General features: G+C 42.7%; 1 protein-coding gene across 4 annotated transcripts in view; it reads right to left on the bottom strand.

Annotated features, from left to right (window-relative positions):
- LOC149257442 (uncharacterized) overlaps positions 1–17347 on the bottom strand; it is a 454745-nt gene that overhangs the window by 260477 nt on the left and 176921 nt on the right. For all 4 annotated transcript variants that reach the window (XM_089414304.1, XM_089414300.1, XM_089414302.1 and 1 more), the window contains one exon: positions 8083–8256. In XM_089414304.1, the coding sequence (XP_089270430.1) occupies positions 8083–8256 (174 nt within the window). The remainder of the gene's footprint in view (positions 1–8082; positions 8257–17347) is intronic.

The raw sequence follows: 17347 nt of genomic DNA, 5'->3' as shown, positions 1-17347 counted from the left end.
TGCAAGAGAATGTATCATTCCCTGAGAGGGAACACTGTGATCGAGAACACTGAGCATATGCCTTCCCCCGTCTTTATGACTAGCCATGGACTTGGTGAAGGGGGTTGAGTAGCCAGACTCTTGGGTGAGGGTACTCTTTAAAGCCATGGACTTGGCTGAGTACATACCCCAGTATACATCCTAGCCACAAGTCACCCTTGTAAAGAGGTCATGGACTAGGTTAAGCTTGTCGGGATTACCTACCATCTCGGCCACATGGGAAAGGAGACTTAGGTGTGTGTGATCTTTACCAATGGTGGTTGCGCCTGCCATGGACTTGGTTGTGGTAAATTGATCTCCCCTAAGTATTGGATGCAGGTGTTCTACCACTTGATTATTGAGGATCATGTTGGGTGAGGGTCAGTCAGTGGACATAGGGTTTGGATGATCTTTACCAAGATCATTTATGACTGCCATGGACTTGGTTGTGGTAAATTGATCTCCCCTATTTTCGTGTGGATCATTCTTCTTCTTCTTCTTTGGATCGAGACATCATCGTTCAACTGAGATGAGATCCCTGATAGCTCATCGAGCTTGACCTGGAGATCAATAGGGTGTGTGTGATCTTTACCAAGGTCAAATGTGACCACCATCGATTTGGTTGTGGTAAATCGTTCTCCCCTACCATCGATTGTTGATCATTCTTCTTCTATGAGATGATATGAGCTTCTCTTATATCAATACATGTACATTTGAGATGAGACACATGGTGCAGCCAAAAATTCCTCCCTCATTGAGAGGAAGTGTTGAAATTTGGGCAGTTTCAAGATTAACTTCCCCAAGAGAAATCCAATTACCCCAAGGAGAAACAATTTTGCCCCAAGAGAGAATTCAAAATTGGATAAAGGAAAATTATTATTGTGGTACTCCTCATTATTGTTTGACGTGACATAATTTATTTGGGCTTCAATATCAAGGCACTTATGAGAAAATATGAATTTATGTTTTCCTCCAATTTTACAAGTCGGCCTCATAATATTTCATGTCGGCCTGCCCAAAGGATGTCACCTTTCATATGAAGAATTAACTATAAATTGGCACCTATCCTCCACCATTAGGCATTCAACTCGGGAATCATCCAAGTGCAATTATCTGAGGTATCGCGGGCCTAAAGAAGATGAGTTGGAGAGAAGATAAGGATGTGGGTTTGTACTTGTTTCTATGGTTTGGTATAGGTTGAATTAAGGGATGTTGGACGCAATTGTTGAAATTTCTAAGTCTATTCGTTAGAAATTTAATCAGTATTCTTTTGCTTTATTTCTTCTACTTGTTGATTACGAACAAGTTATTTATAACATATAAATAACGAAATAAACACAATACAGTCTCAACCATCTACAGATCAACAGCTGAAAGAAAACAAACACACAAGTGACACCAATATTTTTGGACAACTCGTCCCGGAAAAACCGAATGCGGGAAAACAGTTGTAGCAATTATGAGGGTTTATTTTATTATGCAATCTATCCTTGAGTACAATTGGGTGCCAAACTGGCTCACTTGATAGAGAAAATTAATCGGCAGTAATACCTCTTTATTCGGAAGTAGGTATTCAGAAAACCTGACCCACGAAACTCTCTCCAGCAACACTGAAGCACTGCGTCAGCCCTCCTGGCCTTTGCATCAGCCTTAGAACACTTTGTGTCAGCCCTCTGAGGCACTGCACAGCCTCTGGGAACCTCTGCGTCACTCCTGCTGCCCTCTGCGTCGATGATGCATGCGCTCTAGCCTCTGTGTTGTCTCTGCTGGGCTCTATGTGGCCTGCTCTGCCTCTGTGTTGGTCTCTCGGCACTATCTCTGCCGCTTTGTCCAGTACTCACTACCCCTCGTTGTTGATCACTAATTCGACTTTACTTAGCAACCCCGCTCTAGTAAATCGAATGACTGATCACTCTGGTGTGTTCTCCAACTGACCCTCAAGCCTCCTCTTATACTTTCTTGTTGGTCCTTCAACGACCGAGATTACATCTCTAATCAATGGCTAAGATTAGATTTGGCTTGATCCATGTCTTTCAGAACCTTCTAACACAGTGTTATATTAATACCCATTAATATTTTATTTTTCCTAAGTTTAGACTTAGGAACTCCATTTAAAATATTAAATATTTTAATATCTCCCAAACTGGTTAGAATCTACCCAAACCATTTCTGGTCTTGGAGATCTCATGTGTTTTAGCCTCTCCACCAATTTTCATGGCTAGAGAACATCCGATGCTACCCCAAATCAACAACAATTATTTTGATAAGGTTTTGTGGTTAAAATTAGTGGGAAAAGGTTGTTTGTATCTTTGTTCAAGGGTCATCCATATTCAAACCTATGTGAAAGGGAACATAGCCTAATTAAGTGTTGTAAGGAGGGTTGAGGCCCGAAAGGCATGATTGATAGCCAACAAAAGGGGTCGAGCATCCTTAGGATCCAGCACAAGTAAGACAGAGGATGTAAGCAAAGATACAGGGGCCCAAAGTTGAGGACAAGTGGCTGTAGTAGGGATTCCATAGGGCTGATATTTTTCAGAAAAAAGGTTTACCTCATGTTTGAGTGTCTTTAAGGCTGAGCAGAGCAATTGAAGAGGAGATGGTGCAATAATGATTGCTAGGTGTATGAGCAGACTTGTTATGGACACGAGCTCATGCTTGAAAAGTTTTTATGGGTTGAATAGGACATGCTTCAAAGGTATGTGATTGTGTTTTGTGTGGATAAATTTGCTAGGTGATTTGGTCCAGTTTGGGACTATTTGCATAGCAACTTATGTACTGGTGTAGTGGGTTGTTAGAAGCTGCTTTGAAAAGCCCTAAGTGTAGCCTCTTGTAAAAGACAATAAGGGCAGATGGTTTGTAATCTAGATCATTGATATCAAGTGTGCAAAGTTGATGGTAAGAGCACTGTGACTTGTACCCTAGTTCACTGAGTTGCAGAGGTTATCTTCAGTGATGTATGGCACTAATGTTTGTCCTTGTGTCAGTGACGTAGGGCAATGATACTTGTGATGTATGGTTGCGATATTTGTGCTTATAATAGTGATCTATGACAGTGATACTTGTGATGTATGGTTGTGATATTTGTCCTGATAGTAGTGATCTATGGCAATGATACTTTTCCTTATGATAGAGATGTATGACAGTGAAACTTGTCCTTATGATAGTGATATTTATGGCAGTAATACTTGACCGAGATATATGCTACTTGTGACAGTGATATGGAGATCTATCAGAGGTTTTATGGAGGTCTTGTGAATGCCTCCTTGATAGTCTTGTCTGCTGCCATCTCATGAAGATCTTGTATGACTCAGGGTTGGCCCTAGGAGGCCTAACATGTTTGATGTTGAAAGACTTATGTCTCATTATAATTGTACTTTGTATCTCATCTAAACATTTGATCAATATCTAAGAAGAAAAAGTATTCATTTTTGGGTTTTCCCCTTGTGGGGTTTTGCCCTGGTCTCTGACCAAAAATCCCATTGTCTCTATTGTGTGTGCTTTACTCCTAATGTTCCTTAATGTTTCGCTGCATTGTTGATGTTAATGTTCTCTCTACATGATTGCTTATGATGATATGGGGTGAATGTAATGTGAAAATTGTTGAAAAAGTTTAAAAGCACAATTATCTATAGCAAAGAATTATATAGCCCTAAGGAGATCATACAACACAAGGATTTTATAGCAACAAGATTATTTTACCAACAAAATATTTTATTTTGCAACAAGGGTTTTGTGGCTGAAATGGATCTGGTGAGATGGCATCATCTAGTTTGAGATTTGAAGACAGGTTGGAGGGGGCTGCAAACTTCGGTCCATGGAAGGAGAGGATCACGATTGTTCTGGTGACAAATAACATGTGGGAACTTGCAGGAAAAGAGATCCATGTTCCTCCAAATCCTACACAAGCACCCAAACACAATCTGAAAGATGTGAAGGCTAGAGGGATCATATTGGATGTTGTTAAGGATCACATTGTTGAATAATCAACGGGAAGCAACATTAGATGATTTCTCTTTCTTTGATAATTGCTTGTGGTATATTTTTACTTAACTTGATTAGCTTTTTCTTTCACTTGTTTATTAGTAGTGTTTTCTTCATCAAACAGCTACCAAACCATAAAGAACAATAAGACAAAGGACACAAAATATAGGTGATCATCTAGGGCCAAAATATCTCCAAATTAAAGGAAAACCCACAAGCATTCTTCTCTTCTTATAGACCTTCAATTGATGAATTCCAAGACCTATACCCTTGACCAAGACCCCTACAAGTCCAAGTCAATCGACTCTTCTTCTCACAAAGTCAAACTGAAATCCTCCTTGTCTTGATGATGTTGCAATTTCTTCTTGTCAATATTCGGACCTGCAATTCTGCAATTTCGGCCTTCTGCAATCTTCAGCCTCACTGCAATTTTCTGCAATCTTGCACGTGTGGGTTTATGAAGGAAGAATTAAGTGGTTTCCCTCCTTCGCTTGTCTTGGACTCTTATCCTTATGAATTTGGATAGCAAAAGTAATCCTTTCTTAGGCTATATCTCGACTCTTTCAAGGTCTACAATACCTTATTGCAGAAACCCTAGTTGTAATCACACGAGTGAAATGAATGGCCCAAAAACAATTCTTAAAGACTTCGATCTTTTCCTTCCTTTTCTTCGCTACTCAAGAGGCTTCTTTTCTTCCTTATTCGCACTTCTTACCTTGATGTAGATGCTTGATTGATTCACTCATGAATGAGGCCGAGTTCTATATATAGGCTCCTCACCCATGCTAGTAGGCCGACTTGACATTGTTCCTAGGCCGACATGTCTTCTTGATAGGCCGACTTGCTTCTTTTGGAGGTCGATTTGATTGTAGCACATAGACAAGGTCTTGGACGGTCTTTTGACTCTATCTTTGATTCAAATAATTTTCTTTACAATAAGTAACATGCCCAAGAAGGGTCATTCACACATGACAATGACTCTTATGACTTATAAACTTAATGACAAGCCCTAGAAGCTCTCAATGGGAGCTTGACTTATAAAATAAATTTCCTTGAGCTTGACTTATCCTAATTGCATGTTTTCTCAATGATAGATCTAAATAATTCTCAAATTTCTATGTTTTTTCTTGTTTGAAATCGCTCTGAGAAAACAAAACCTTCAGTCACAGAAGGGTCGCGCCAGGAGCAAAAGGGTTGCGCATCAGACAGAAAGGTCGTGCCATGGGTCGTGCCTTGAGCAAAAGCGTCGTGTATCAGACAGAAAGGTCGCATCGTGGGTCGCACCTGCAACAGAAGGGTCGTGTCGTGGGTCGTGCCTGCAGCAAAAGGGTCGCGCCTGAGACAGAAAGGTCGCGCCAGCATACAAAAGGGTCGCGTCGGTTCAAGATTTTTTTTTAATCAACTTTTAGGAGCCCATTTCGAACTTTGATTGCTGGTTCAAGTAGCCCTGTGTGTCTACTTTCTGTTGAGTCATCAAACTCGACAAAATACCCAGGGAAAGGCCTCCAAAAATTGAATTTGCCAACCTCACTCAGAAGCACTGTGTCTGGTTAAGAAGCTTTTGGAAATAGAAGTTTTGAAGAACAGAGTATTGGCGGGTCAGTCTGCCATCATTGTGTAATATATAGCAGTGGATACCCCCTTAAGGTGGGGCAGTTCATAGCCCACCATGGGTTGGGACAATCATTGGTTTCTTGATGATGGAGGGGGCTCATCTAGGGCCCATAGGAACTAGGATGATGGCCATGGATAAGGGATAGAGCTCATGTTTAGATTTTGCCCATGTGCTAAATTTGTATGTGCCAGCCATCTTTTGCATTTTGTGGCACATTTCCTATTGAGAGTGGCCAAACTATGTTTTTTCTTTTCTTTTTAGCTGCATCAACCTCCGATCATCGTTCCAGGCCCAACCCAAAGTGTGGACAAGGAGAGGGGGAGGCTAACCCTATGTGGACTCGAATGGGAAAAGAGATGAATGGGACTAAAATGAGTTCATGGGAGTGAAGTATATGGTGTCGGGAAGCAAGACCACGCAACCAAAATTGGGGTTTCCCATGTAGTGCCAACCCTAAAGTTAATGGCCAGTAAAAGAGATCCCACAGGACTAGGATACAAGGCTAACCACGAAATCGGGCAGTGAAGACAAGAGTACAAACCTAGCCCACTCTTTCCGCTGAATCCCCCCATCAATCTATGCCTCAAATTGCCCATGACAAGTAAGGAAAATTACTGAACTATACCAATCAAAAGTCATACCTTTGGGGTCGGCAAGCCCACCTTTAAACATACAATGATAACAAGTGGGCGAGGGACCACATGGTTGGCTTAGTTGGCGGAGATAATGGCACATCGAGCTATCTGGTGGCTGCAAGGGGTTGTTGGCTGTCCACTGAGAACCATCTAGGAGAAAAAAAATCTCATATATACACTACCCACAGGTGGTGGGTAACAGGGCTATCTCAACTTGAATTTGCTAGTGGAAGAGTTTGATTAGGTCTTCTCCTATAGAGGGGTTTTAGCCCTAACTGAGCGCCTATATTTGGTGTCATTGATCTTTGTGTTTTTGTTTTGATGATCGCTTGATGAAACAAGGATAGAAGAAGAACATAAGAAAGTAATAAGAACACAAAAAATCACAAGTAATTGTCAATATAAGAAAATATTTTTGTCTTTCCGATTTTCTAACACTACCCCCCATAGCCTGTTGTGGGGATACATCTAAAACGGAGAGGGCAGAGATCAGAGTGACAGCCCACATCCTAAGCATTGTCGCACATCACCTGTACAATTTGAGCGACAACAGGGCTCAGTATATAGATGGAGCTAGAAAATCAAAATTATGAAACTAAGGCTTAACAAGAATCAAATGATGGGTTCCATAACCAAATTCTTTGGAGGGTATGTTAGTTTTTGTTTCTCCTTAATGGCTTTCTAAGTTGCTTTTGGAAGATAAGAGGAAAGTTATTGTTGCCATAGGAAAATGTTAAACAATTCTGCCTATATATATTAGTGAAATAAAAAGGTTACTGATGTCTAGAGGTTATTGTTATTGATGTCAATCACCAATTTCAGCCCTTTGTCTTTGTATTTCTTTAGTTTTCCAATATCGTTTCTGGATTACTATTCTGGGTATAAAACCCTATTTGTTCCCATATCTCTCAAGTCCCATGCCTCCACATAAAGGTCCAGTGAATTAAGGAACTCCTAGGATTCCATCCTTGCTCAGACTTTCGCCAAAAAAATGCATGAACAGAAATGCATATTGATGGAAATGATCAATAGCCAACAACAACAGAAGTTCTAGGCTAAAATTATACATGATATGATGAGTATGTGCCAACAATTTATCACCCGTCAACAACAGGCCCAGCCACAGGTTCAACCTCAAGTCCTTATTCACCAACAGGTTCCCAATGTTCTGCAAACCTTCAAGTTGGACATGAAACATAAACACTAACCACAACCAAATGGGAAGGTGAGAGGGGGGGCAAAGTTCCGATACACCAGAGATCGTTAAGGGAAAGATATCTGTTCTCAGGACATGTTGGCAATGCCATTGAAGCTTCCTTATCCAATATATGTCTAGACTGTAAGACCTTGCATAGGTTTGACTTCACAATCTCACGACATTCTTTTTTCCATTATTGTTGTATTTTTTATATGGATATGTGAGTTTGTATTCATTAGCTTTCTTCCCCTCAACAATGCTTCAGAATAAGGGTTATGTTCACAAACATGCTTCAATTTCTGCACCATTCACCTTTTCACTGTAAATTTATATTTGCAAATGTTTCAAATTCTTGGCAGCATTTTTTTGTTTTGCATCTGTCATCAATATTATCTCTCAGATATGGCATATTTTCTGTATTGTGCCCAATTACAAAAGCATACAGTCAATCTCTATCATACTAGATTGTAAATTAGGCAGGTACACTACTGTGATTTTCAAATTGCATGCAATGACACAAGAATATATGTTCAAATTATATATATAAACAAGTCGAAATTGGTCCATGCCCTTTCGCAAATGGATAACTATGCCAAACATAAAGAAAACAGTAGCTAAACTCATGACAAGTGCACCTGAAAGAGAATCAACAATCTTTGACCTTTCACTTTGAGCTCTGAAAGAACATGGTCCAAAATTTGTAGCTTGCCACTTGCTTTTATTCCAACGTCTAAATATTCATTTTCTGGAAAACTTTTCGTAAGCGAGTTTTCCAATGACTGATCCACCAGATAAGGGTGATTGCAACACTGCAGAAAAGAAATATTTCTAACTTCAGAGAAGTCATGGTAGAAAATCTATGACATGATTAGGAATAATAAAAAGTAATAGGCGTATCAATTTCACACTAAACAAACAACTGCTATTGAGTAAGCTCACGTAATTTCTGCAATACAACTGTGTATGAGGTGAACCACTTCCAAACTTGAAAACAATTGTCAGCAATAACTTTATCCAGGTCTTCTGCACTTGGTTGAACATTTGAACTTTATGACTACACTAGAATGTGTTGGGTTTATTTACTGAAGAACAAATCTGATGCTTTTCAAACATTCAAGAACTTTCATAAATGGATTGAAAATGATGCACAATCTCATATTGGGTCTATTCGTACTGATAATGGAAAAGAATACACATCAAATGAATTTGAAAACTATCTTCGCCAACATGGGATCAAACATCAAACAACTGTGCCTTATAATCCCCAACAGAATGGTGTAGCTGAAAGAATGAATAGGACAATCTTAAATATGGTACGATCCATGCTCTTGTTCAAAAATGTAAAGATAATGTTTTGGGCTGATGCTGTTCTATGTGCTGCATATATAAAGAATAGATGTCCATCTAATGCTATTAGAAACAAGACTCCTTATAAAATGTGGTATGGACATGTTCTTTCAGTAAAGCATCTCAGGGTCTTTGGTTCCACCTGTTATGCCTTGATACCAAAGGTACATAGAAACAAACTTGGTGCTAGAAGTCGTAAGTGTATCTTCCTGGGGTATTTAAACACCTCCAAAGCATGCCGTCTCGATGATGAAGTAAATAAAAAGTTTGTTGTATCTAGAGATGTAATTTTTCTTGAATCATCCAAAACTAACAATGTTGTTGAGCGGCAACTTGATCACTTGGATAGATTCGCAAAAGCAAAATCATTTCAAAATTTTGATAATCAGATTCCACATCTTGAAGGGGGGATTCCTATACTAGATCAAAATGTGGAATCTTCTTCTGAAGAACACTCTCCCCCGCATGAAACTCCAACAACAGATGATGCTTTAAGTGATGTGATTGATAGAATTGGGAGACTCAATCTTAATTCAGTCCCAACTCAATCAACGGAGCAGCCTGGACCATCTGAGAAAGGTCCCCCAAAGTGGCTGACAAAGACACTTGAAAGTGTTCATCCTGATGAGGTTGGAAAGACAGGAACTAGAAATTCAAACCAGCAAAATGAAGGTGATGTGGATGACTCTAATTCACCTGTTGATATGGATGTTTCTTATGATTGTGAATTGAACTTGTCTACAAATTTTGAACCAACTTCCTTCAAAGAAGCTGCCTCTCTTGATGAATGGAAAGAAGCAATGGAAAAGGAGTATGATGCCCTCATAAAGAATGGCACTTGGAAGCTGGTTGATCCTCCTTTAGGAACCATACCAATTGGTTGCAAGTGGGTCTACAAGAACAAGTATAAAGCTGATGACTCACCTGACAAGCACAAAGCTAGGCTTGTGGCAAAAGGCTTTGCACAAAAGGAAGGGGTCAATTATGAGGAGACTTTTGCCCCCACAGCAAAATGGGCTACCATCTGGACACTCTTTGCACTAGCAGCTCAGAACGGTTGGAAAGTCCATCAAATGGATGTAAAAACTACTTTCTTAAATGGAGATCTAATATAGAATGTTTTTATGTCTCAGCTTGAAGGATTTGTTGTGAAAGGACATGAACATAAAGTATGCAAACTTGTGAAGTCCTTGTATGGCCTCAAACAAGCACCGCAAGCCTGGTATGAAAAACTAACCGAGCATCTTCTGAAACTCAATTTCAAACATTATGATCTTGATGATGCAACTTTATTTGTCAAGAAAATTGGTAAAACAATTGTATATCTTGTGGTATATGTAGATGATCTTTTGATGACAGGGAACAATGAAAGCTACATTGCATCCATAAAGAAGGAATTGGGGAAAAGTTTTGAAATGACTAATTTGGGCTATGTTCATTACTATCTTGGCATTGAAGTAACCCAACATCCGAAGTCCATATTTCTTTCTCAAAAGAAATACATTGGAGATCTGTTGAACAGGTTTGGCATGACAGAATGCAATCCTCTTACTACTCCAATGGAACAAAACTTAAAGCTCACATCTATTGAAGGAAAAGAATTTGAGGATGCAACAAAGTATAGACAGCTTGTAGGAAGTCTCAACTACCTAACTACTACCAGACTAGACATTTCATTTGCTGTTGGAATGCTCTCCAGGTTTATGCAAAAGCCTTGTGAGGGACATTGGTCTGTTGCAAAAAGATTTCTAAGGTACTTGAAGGGAACTCAAGACTTTGGAATCAAGTATACACAGGTGGACGACTTCAGCTTGATTGGATACTCTAATTCAAACTTCGATGGAGACAAAGAAACTGGGGTATTTACTTCAGGATATGCTATGAGTCTTGGATCAGGTGCTATCTCCTGGAGATCACGCAAAGAATCAATTCCAGCAGATTCCACAACAGAAGCAGAATACGTGGCAGCCGCTGAAGCAACAAAAGAAATTGTGTGGCTCAGGAAAATTCTTAAAGATTTGCAGGTAAAACAAGTACAATCAACTCCACTCATGATTGACACTACCTCTGCAATAAAGTTGGCCAAGAACCCAAAGTTCCATGATTGAACGAAGCACATCAATACTAAATATCATCTGATTCGACATCATGTTGAGGCCAAAACAATCCATCTCCGTCATTGTTCCACAAATGAGTAAATTGTAGACATCTTCACCAAAGCGCTTGGAAGAGAAAAGCTTGAACGATTCAAAATGATGCTTGGACTCACCAACATCCCTTCAGATTAGGGGGAGAATGTTGACACCTAATCCTCATGATTGGGTGAATATAATGTAAATAGATAAATAAGTAATATGAACAGTCATCCGGAGATGAACTGAACAGTCTCTCCCTCATGTATTTAATGAAGACCTACCTGAAGGAATTAGCACGAATCAATTTTTGGTTGAGGAGTTATTGCCTGGTCTAACAGATGTCTTGTGGAATGGCATTGTAAACAGTGTTAAACCGTTCACAATGTTCTTCCACACTTTCATTTGGTTTTCTTTTCAGTGTTTTATATTCATTTAGGAGTTGAAGTGGATTTTTCTTGATCTCCCATTGTAATATCTCGTTTCAGAGATATTCTCCAAAACCCCAGTAAACTCCAACCAAATACGTACAAAGGATATAATAACCGGGAAACTCAAAATGATAAAAATAACAGTGATGCAATATATAATAATATAACGTGCAATATAAGCAGATACTCAAGAAATGCAGAGAGAAATGCTAAGCCATTTTATTATACTGAGCAATAGAATGAGTACAGGAGGTGATCAGAAAGATGGCACCTCGACTTGCACAAAGCAAGTGAAGAAATGTACTCAGAATAGCAAAGGAATGGCCTCTCTCAGAACTGCGTGGAAGCTGTTGGAGAACTGTCGTGCTACCGCTGCTGCTGGAAATCAAATGAGGATTTTGGGCCGTTCCCCTCCTCAGAAAATGCTGAAACTATGGAATGAGACTCTACTCAAGAAACCCAGAAAAACCCAGAAAGCTTTCCTGGAATAGCCGACCCCTGAAAATCGCCCCCTTAGGGTTCTGCGCAGTCCCTCAATGCTTTGTGTTGCCACTGAAATAAAACCCTCCAGAAATCTGCCTGAACCCTTTGCCAAAACTCTCCAATATGCAAGGGCTGATCCCCTGCTCAATCTCCTAGCACAAATCCTACTGCAAACCCTCAATCAAGAACTCCTGCCAGAAAGAACTGTATCATCCCTCTTAGTGCTGCGCAGTCCTCCAAGGTGCTCAATCCTCCTGCCAAAATGCTGATGAAACTACTGCTGAAATGCTAATGGAAATGCCTTGCCCGAACAGGCACTCAAAGTCCCCCGGGGCTAAGGGTGATATCTCCGAATGGAGACACTCAATGCACTAAATAGTGCTGCAGACTAGCTAAACAGCCAGCATGCTCCAAGTGGAAGTGACTATCTCAAATGCTCATAACTGAATCCAAAATGAGGAAGCTCCTCTCTCCTTTATAGCCTTTGTCTCTCTCAATCCCAAGGCCCACCTTCTCCAGTGTAATTCCCTTCTTGCCACGTGTTCCTTCCCTTCTCCGCAATCCCTCCAAGTGTCTGCGTGGGCTCCATCTCTACGTCCCCCTTTGGCCCCCTTGGCTCCCCTTTTAGTCACAACGTGGTGCTACTAGGAAGTGACTTTTATTTTAATAGTTAGTCATGTCCCCTTTCCCTCACCTTTTTATTCATAAATAACTATAAAGGAAAAAATAAGCAAAATCAAATATTCCAATTAGCCATGGCTAATTAGGAATATTACAGTCTCCCCCCGCAAAATGTTGCTTGTCCTCAAGCAACTAAAGTGATGGATGCTGCAAGATTTTCTCACTCTCCCAAGTGGCATCCTCATCTGACAAATTCTTCCACCTCACCAAGAATTCCCAGACCGTCCTACTCCGCAGCTGCCTCTCCCTAGTATCAATAATAGCCTCTGGCTACAACACCAAATGCCCCTCATCCTCCATGGGTGGTAGCTCATCTGTCACTGTCACCTGCTGCTCCAATGCCTTCTTCAGGCATGATACATGAAAAACGTTACGAATCTTGCTGTCTTGGGGCAGCTCTAACTCATATACAACCTGTCCAATCTTGTGTATCACCTTGTATGGCCAGCGGGGCTTGAGCTTCTCAGCCCCCTTCTGCTTCAGTGACAACTGTCGGTATGGCTGTAATCGTAGGTAGACCATGTCCCCTACCTCAAACTGTCTCTCCACCCGACCCCTGTCAGCATACAGCTTCTGCTGGTTTTGCGTTGTAACCATGTTATCCTTGAAAGCTCGGAGGATATCCTGACTCTCTTGGATCCAAATCTTGGCTCTCGGAGCCTTGCTATCACCAAACATCATGTCAACAAAAGATAAAGGATGATACCCATACAAAGCATAGAATGGTGACATACCAATGGACATGTGATGTGTAGTGTTGTAGCAGTACTCCCCTAGATGCAGCCACTTCAGCCATGCCCTCTGCTGCCCACTGACATAGTTACGCAAGTAGCCCTCAAACCACTTGTTAACTATCTCTATCTATCTGTCTATCTGTGGGTGATAATTGGTACTCGATGTCAACTCCGTCCCCACTAGCCGAAAAAGCTCCTGCCAAAACCCACCCATGAAACGACTGTCCCTGTCACTGACGATGGTCTTAGGAAGACCATGTAGCCTGAAGACCTCTCTGAAGAACAGCTCAGCCACCTGTGCTGCTGTGTAGTGTGCGGATATGGCAAAGAAATGTGCGTACTTCGTCAGTCGGTCAACGACGACAAAGATACAATCCTTGCCTTGTACCATGGGCAACCCTGTGATGAAGTCCATCGAAATACTCTCCCATTTCCCCTCCGGAATGGGAAGAGGCTGCAACAAACCCGCGAGATGGCTCATCTCCCCCTTGTTCCTCTAACAAATGTCGCACTCCTGGATATGTTGGAGTACGTCCTCCTTGAGGCCCTTTCATAAGAACCTCTTTCTGATGGCCCAATAGGTTTTGGTAAACCGCTGATGGCCGGCCAATGGTGAATCATGTGATGTCTGGAGTATCTTCTTCTTGAGCTAAGATCCCTCAGTCAAGAAGATCCGATCCCTGTAGTAGATGATCTCATCGACCACCCTATACTTTTCATCCACCACCTGCCCATCCAAGACCTCACATGCAAACCTGTCCTTGGAGTACTCTACTAAGAGTCGAGCCCTCCAGTCTGTGTCCAAGCTCATGAGAGACAACGTGGCTAGTCGACGTGAAAGAGCATCTGCTACCAGGTTGTTCTTACCCTTGACATATTCAATGTCAAAGTCATATGCTTGGATCTTGCTGATCCACTTCTGTTGCCTCTCCTGTAGCTGCTTCTACTCCAAAAAGAATATGAGGCTGTTGTGATCAGTCCTCACCCTGAACCTGTTACCCACTAAATATTGCGGGAATTTGGCCAATGCATGCATAATGGCCAGCATCTCCTTGTCATATATAGAATACAACCTCTCATGCGGAAGGAGCTTCTGGCTCTCATAGGCTATAGGGTGACCTCCCTGCATCAATACTGCGTTGATCCCCTCTCCCGACGCGTCACACTCCAAAACAAATGGCTGCGTGAAATCTGGCAATGCAAGCACTGGGCAGCTGCTCATAACCTCCTTGAGCCTGTCAAAGGCTCGCTGTGTTGTATCTGACCAACTGAAAGCCCCCTTCCTTGTCAACTCTGTCAGGGGTGCAGCAAGCTGTGAGAAACTCTTGCCGAACTTCTGGTAGTAAGTACAAATGCCAACGAATCCTCGAAGTTCTGTCACGTTTCTCGGCTCCGGCCACTCTCTAATGGCCCTGATCTTGTGCTCGTGGACTCTCACTCCGTCCACCCCTATGATGTGCCCCAAATACAACATCTCCATCAACCCAAACTCACACTTGGAGAGTTTGGCATAGAACTGCTGCTCCTGCAAGATACGCAACACTGTCTCAATGTGCTGGAGATGCTCCTCCCAAGTCCTGCTGTAAATGAGAATGTCACCAAAGAATACCAACACAAACTTCCTCAAGTGACTGTGGAAGATGTGATTCATGCAGGACTGAAATGTGGCGGGGGTGTTGGTTAGCCCAAAGGGCATCACCAAAAACTCAAAGTACCCATAGTGACACCTAAAGGCGGTCTTGGGAATGTCCTGCTCCCTCACGCGAATCTGATAGTACCCAGATCTCAAATCAATCTTTGATAAGAATCGTGCTCCTCTCAACTCATCCATCAACTTGTCGATCCTGGGTATGGGGTATCTGTTCTTCAGTGTCTTCTTGTTTAGGGCCTTGTAGTCAATGCACATTCTCAATGTGTCGTCCTTCTTCTTCACCAACACCACGGAAGAAGCGAATGGACTCGTGCTCGGCCGAATGTGCCCAAGAGCTAGCAACTCCTGAATGGCACACTCAATCTCATCCCAATAGGCTTGGGATGCCTATAGGGGGTAGTGATCACTGCTTGTATACCTTGCTCAAGCTCAATGGTGTGCTCAAACCCCCGGTCCGGTAGCTGTCCTGGCAGAATCTCCCCAAACACTATGGCATACCAGTCAAGGATGGACTGTATCTGGATGTACTGTCTGCCCTGTAGTCCCTGCCTCTGATGCACGCAGCTCCATTGCCCACTCTACATCCCCCTTCCAGAAGACTGCCTCCATCCGATGAGTCGAAACAGTCTGAGGCAGATATGTGTGTTGCGCCCATATCTTCTCATGCCTCCCTATCTTCTCATTACCCCACTCCATCTCTAGGGTCTTCCAATCTGTCGTGACCTTCCCTAGAGTGATAAGCCACTGAAAACCCAATATTATGTTGCTGTCCAGAATATCGACCACGAAAAAGTGGTCAGTCAATGTGTAGGTGCCCATCGTCACTAACAACTCTGGAACATAATGAGCACACATCATGGTCTGATCTCCAGGGACCAAGACTGAAAACCCATCGAAGCTCTCTGTCTGTATACCTCTCCGCTCAACCATTTGTGCATCGATGAAGTTGTGGGTTGCCCCACTGTCACCCAAGACTGATATTCGCAGGCCACGTACTGTCCCCCATACGCGTCACGTCAGATACTTGGGAACTCCTCGCAATGCTGCAACGGCCCCTCCAGTAGGTGCAAAAGATGCACCACCTGCTGCTGGCGATGGAAGTGGCAAAGGTCCCTACACGGCATGACTATCTCTTGCCTCCACATCATCCTCATCATCCTCTTCCCCATTGCTCTCAGAGAAGACCTCAATAAAATGTGGTTCGCCAGCAACACATCTATGTCCTAGTGCCCACGGCTCCTAACAGGTGAAGCACAACCGCTTCTTCTTCAGCTCCCTCCTGGCATCATCGTCAATCTGTGCTTGTCCTGGAATCCCCTTTGGAGGTGGAATCCTCACATCCTTCCCCTTAGACTGGAAAGTTTGTCTTTGGGGGTAAGGTGTCCGGGTCCTGGGTAAGACATCCTGTAAGTCCCGAGTCGTACTAATAGTGTCCTGAAGTGTGGTTGGTCTAGTGGATCGGACTAAACCCGAAGTGGCTCTGCTAACCCCTCAACATACATATAGATCCTCCGTGCCGTGGATAGATCTGGCACCATCACTGAGACCCTCAAGAAATCTGCAATGTAGGTCTTTGGGCTCCCTGTCTGTTTGAGCCTCGTCAGCGCAACAAAATGCTGCTCTGGATCCCTCCAATCAAATCGCTCCATCAATCTCCTGGTGAACTTGGCATATGTCGTCATTGTGGAGTGTCCGAGTGTAACCATCCCATGAAACCACCAATCCCGAGCCTCACCATCCAAATGCAATGTTGCCACCTTGATGGCCTTGGTCTCCAACATCTGGTTAAGCTGGAAATAAATGTCCAGCATCTCCACCCAAGACTTTGCCAAACTGTTTGACGAACCATCAAATGTAGGCAAGTGGAATCTACTCGTTGCACGGTGGGTGTCACCATCATCATAATGTCGATACCCTCTGTGATGGTTACAGGGTCTATTATCCCGCTGGAGCTGGACAAAGTCTCTGAATGAGAGGGCTTCCCTGAACTCCTGCCCATAGGCCCGGTACTCTGCAAAATAATCGCCCATATGTCCAGGCTCTGCCTCCTGCTGGGCTACAGCCCTCGTGTCTGCTCCTAAGAAAGTGGGCATGGTAGAACGTGTAGGGGCATGTGAGGCCACCTGCTGCGTAGTATCACGCTGCTTTGGCAAATGGTGGGATGCGCCCAAGCCCTCACCAACCTGAAAAACCCGTGGGCTCTCACGTTGTCTAGCCTCTACTGCCGTGAATCTCTGCCCCATCACCTCAATCTGCCTTGATAGATCCTGTATTGATTTGAGGAGCATATCCGCAAATCTCTTCCCTTCCTCATCTGCCATCAGATCCCCCTGCTCTGCGTCCACCCTAGGCTCCTTCTGTTCTGCGTCCACCACAAGCTCCTCCTGTTCTGCGTCCACCACCGAAACACAGTCTCCCTCTACATAGGTATTCTCCAACCT

Source organism: Pinus tabuliformis, chromosome 6, assembly GCF_031772625.1.
Source record: "Pinus tabuliformis cultivar Carrire ecotype Pingquan chromosome 6, CPIR1, whole genome shotgun sequence".
Lineage (NCBI taxonomy): Eukaryota > Viridiplantae > Streptophyta > Pinopsida > Pinales > Pinaceae > Pinus > Pinus tabuliformis.
The sequence above is the reverse complement of the archived record's forward strand: the minus strand, read 5'-3'. Positions and strand labels throughout refer to the sequence as shown.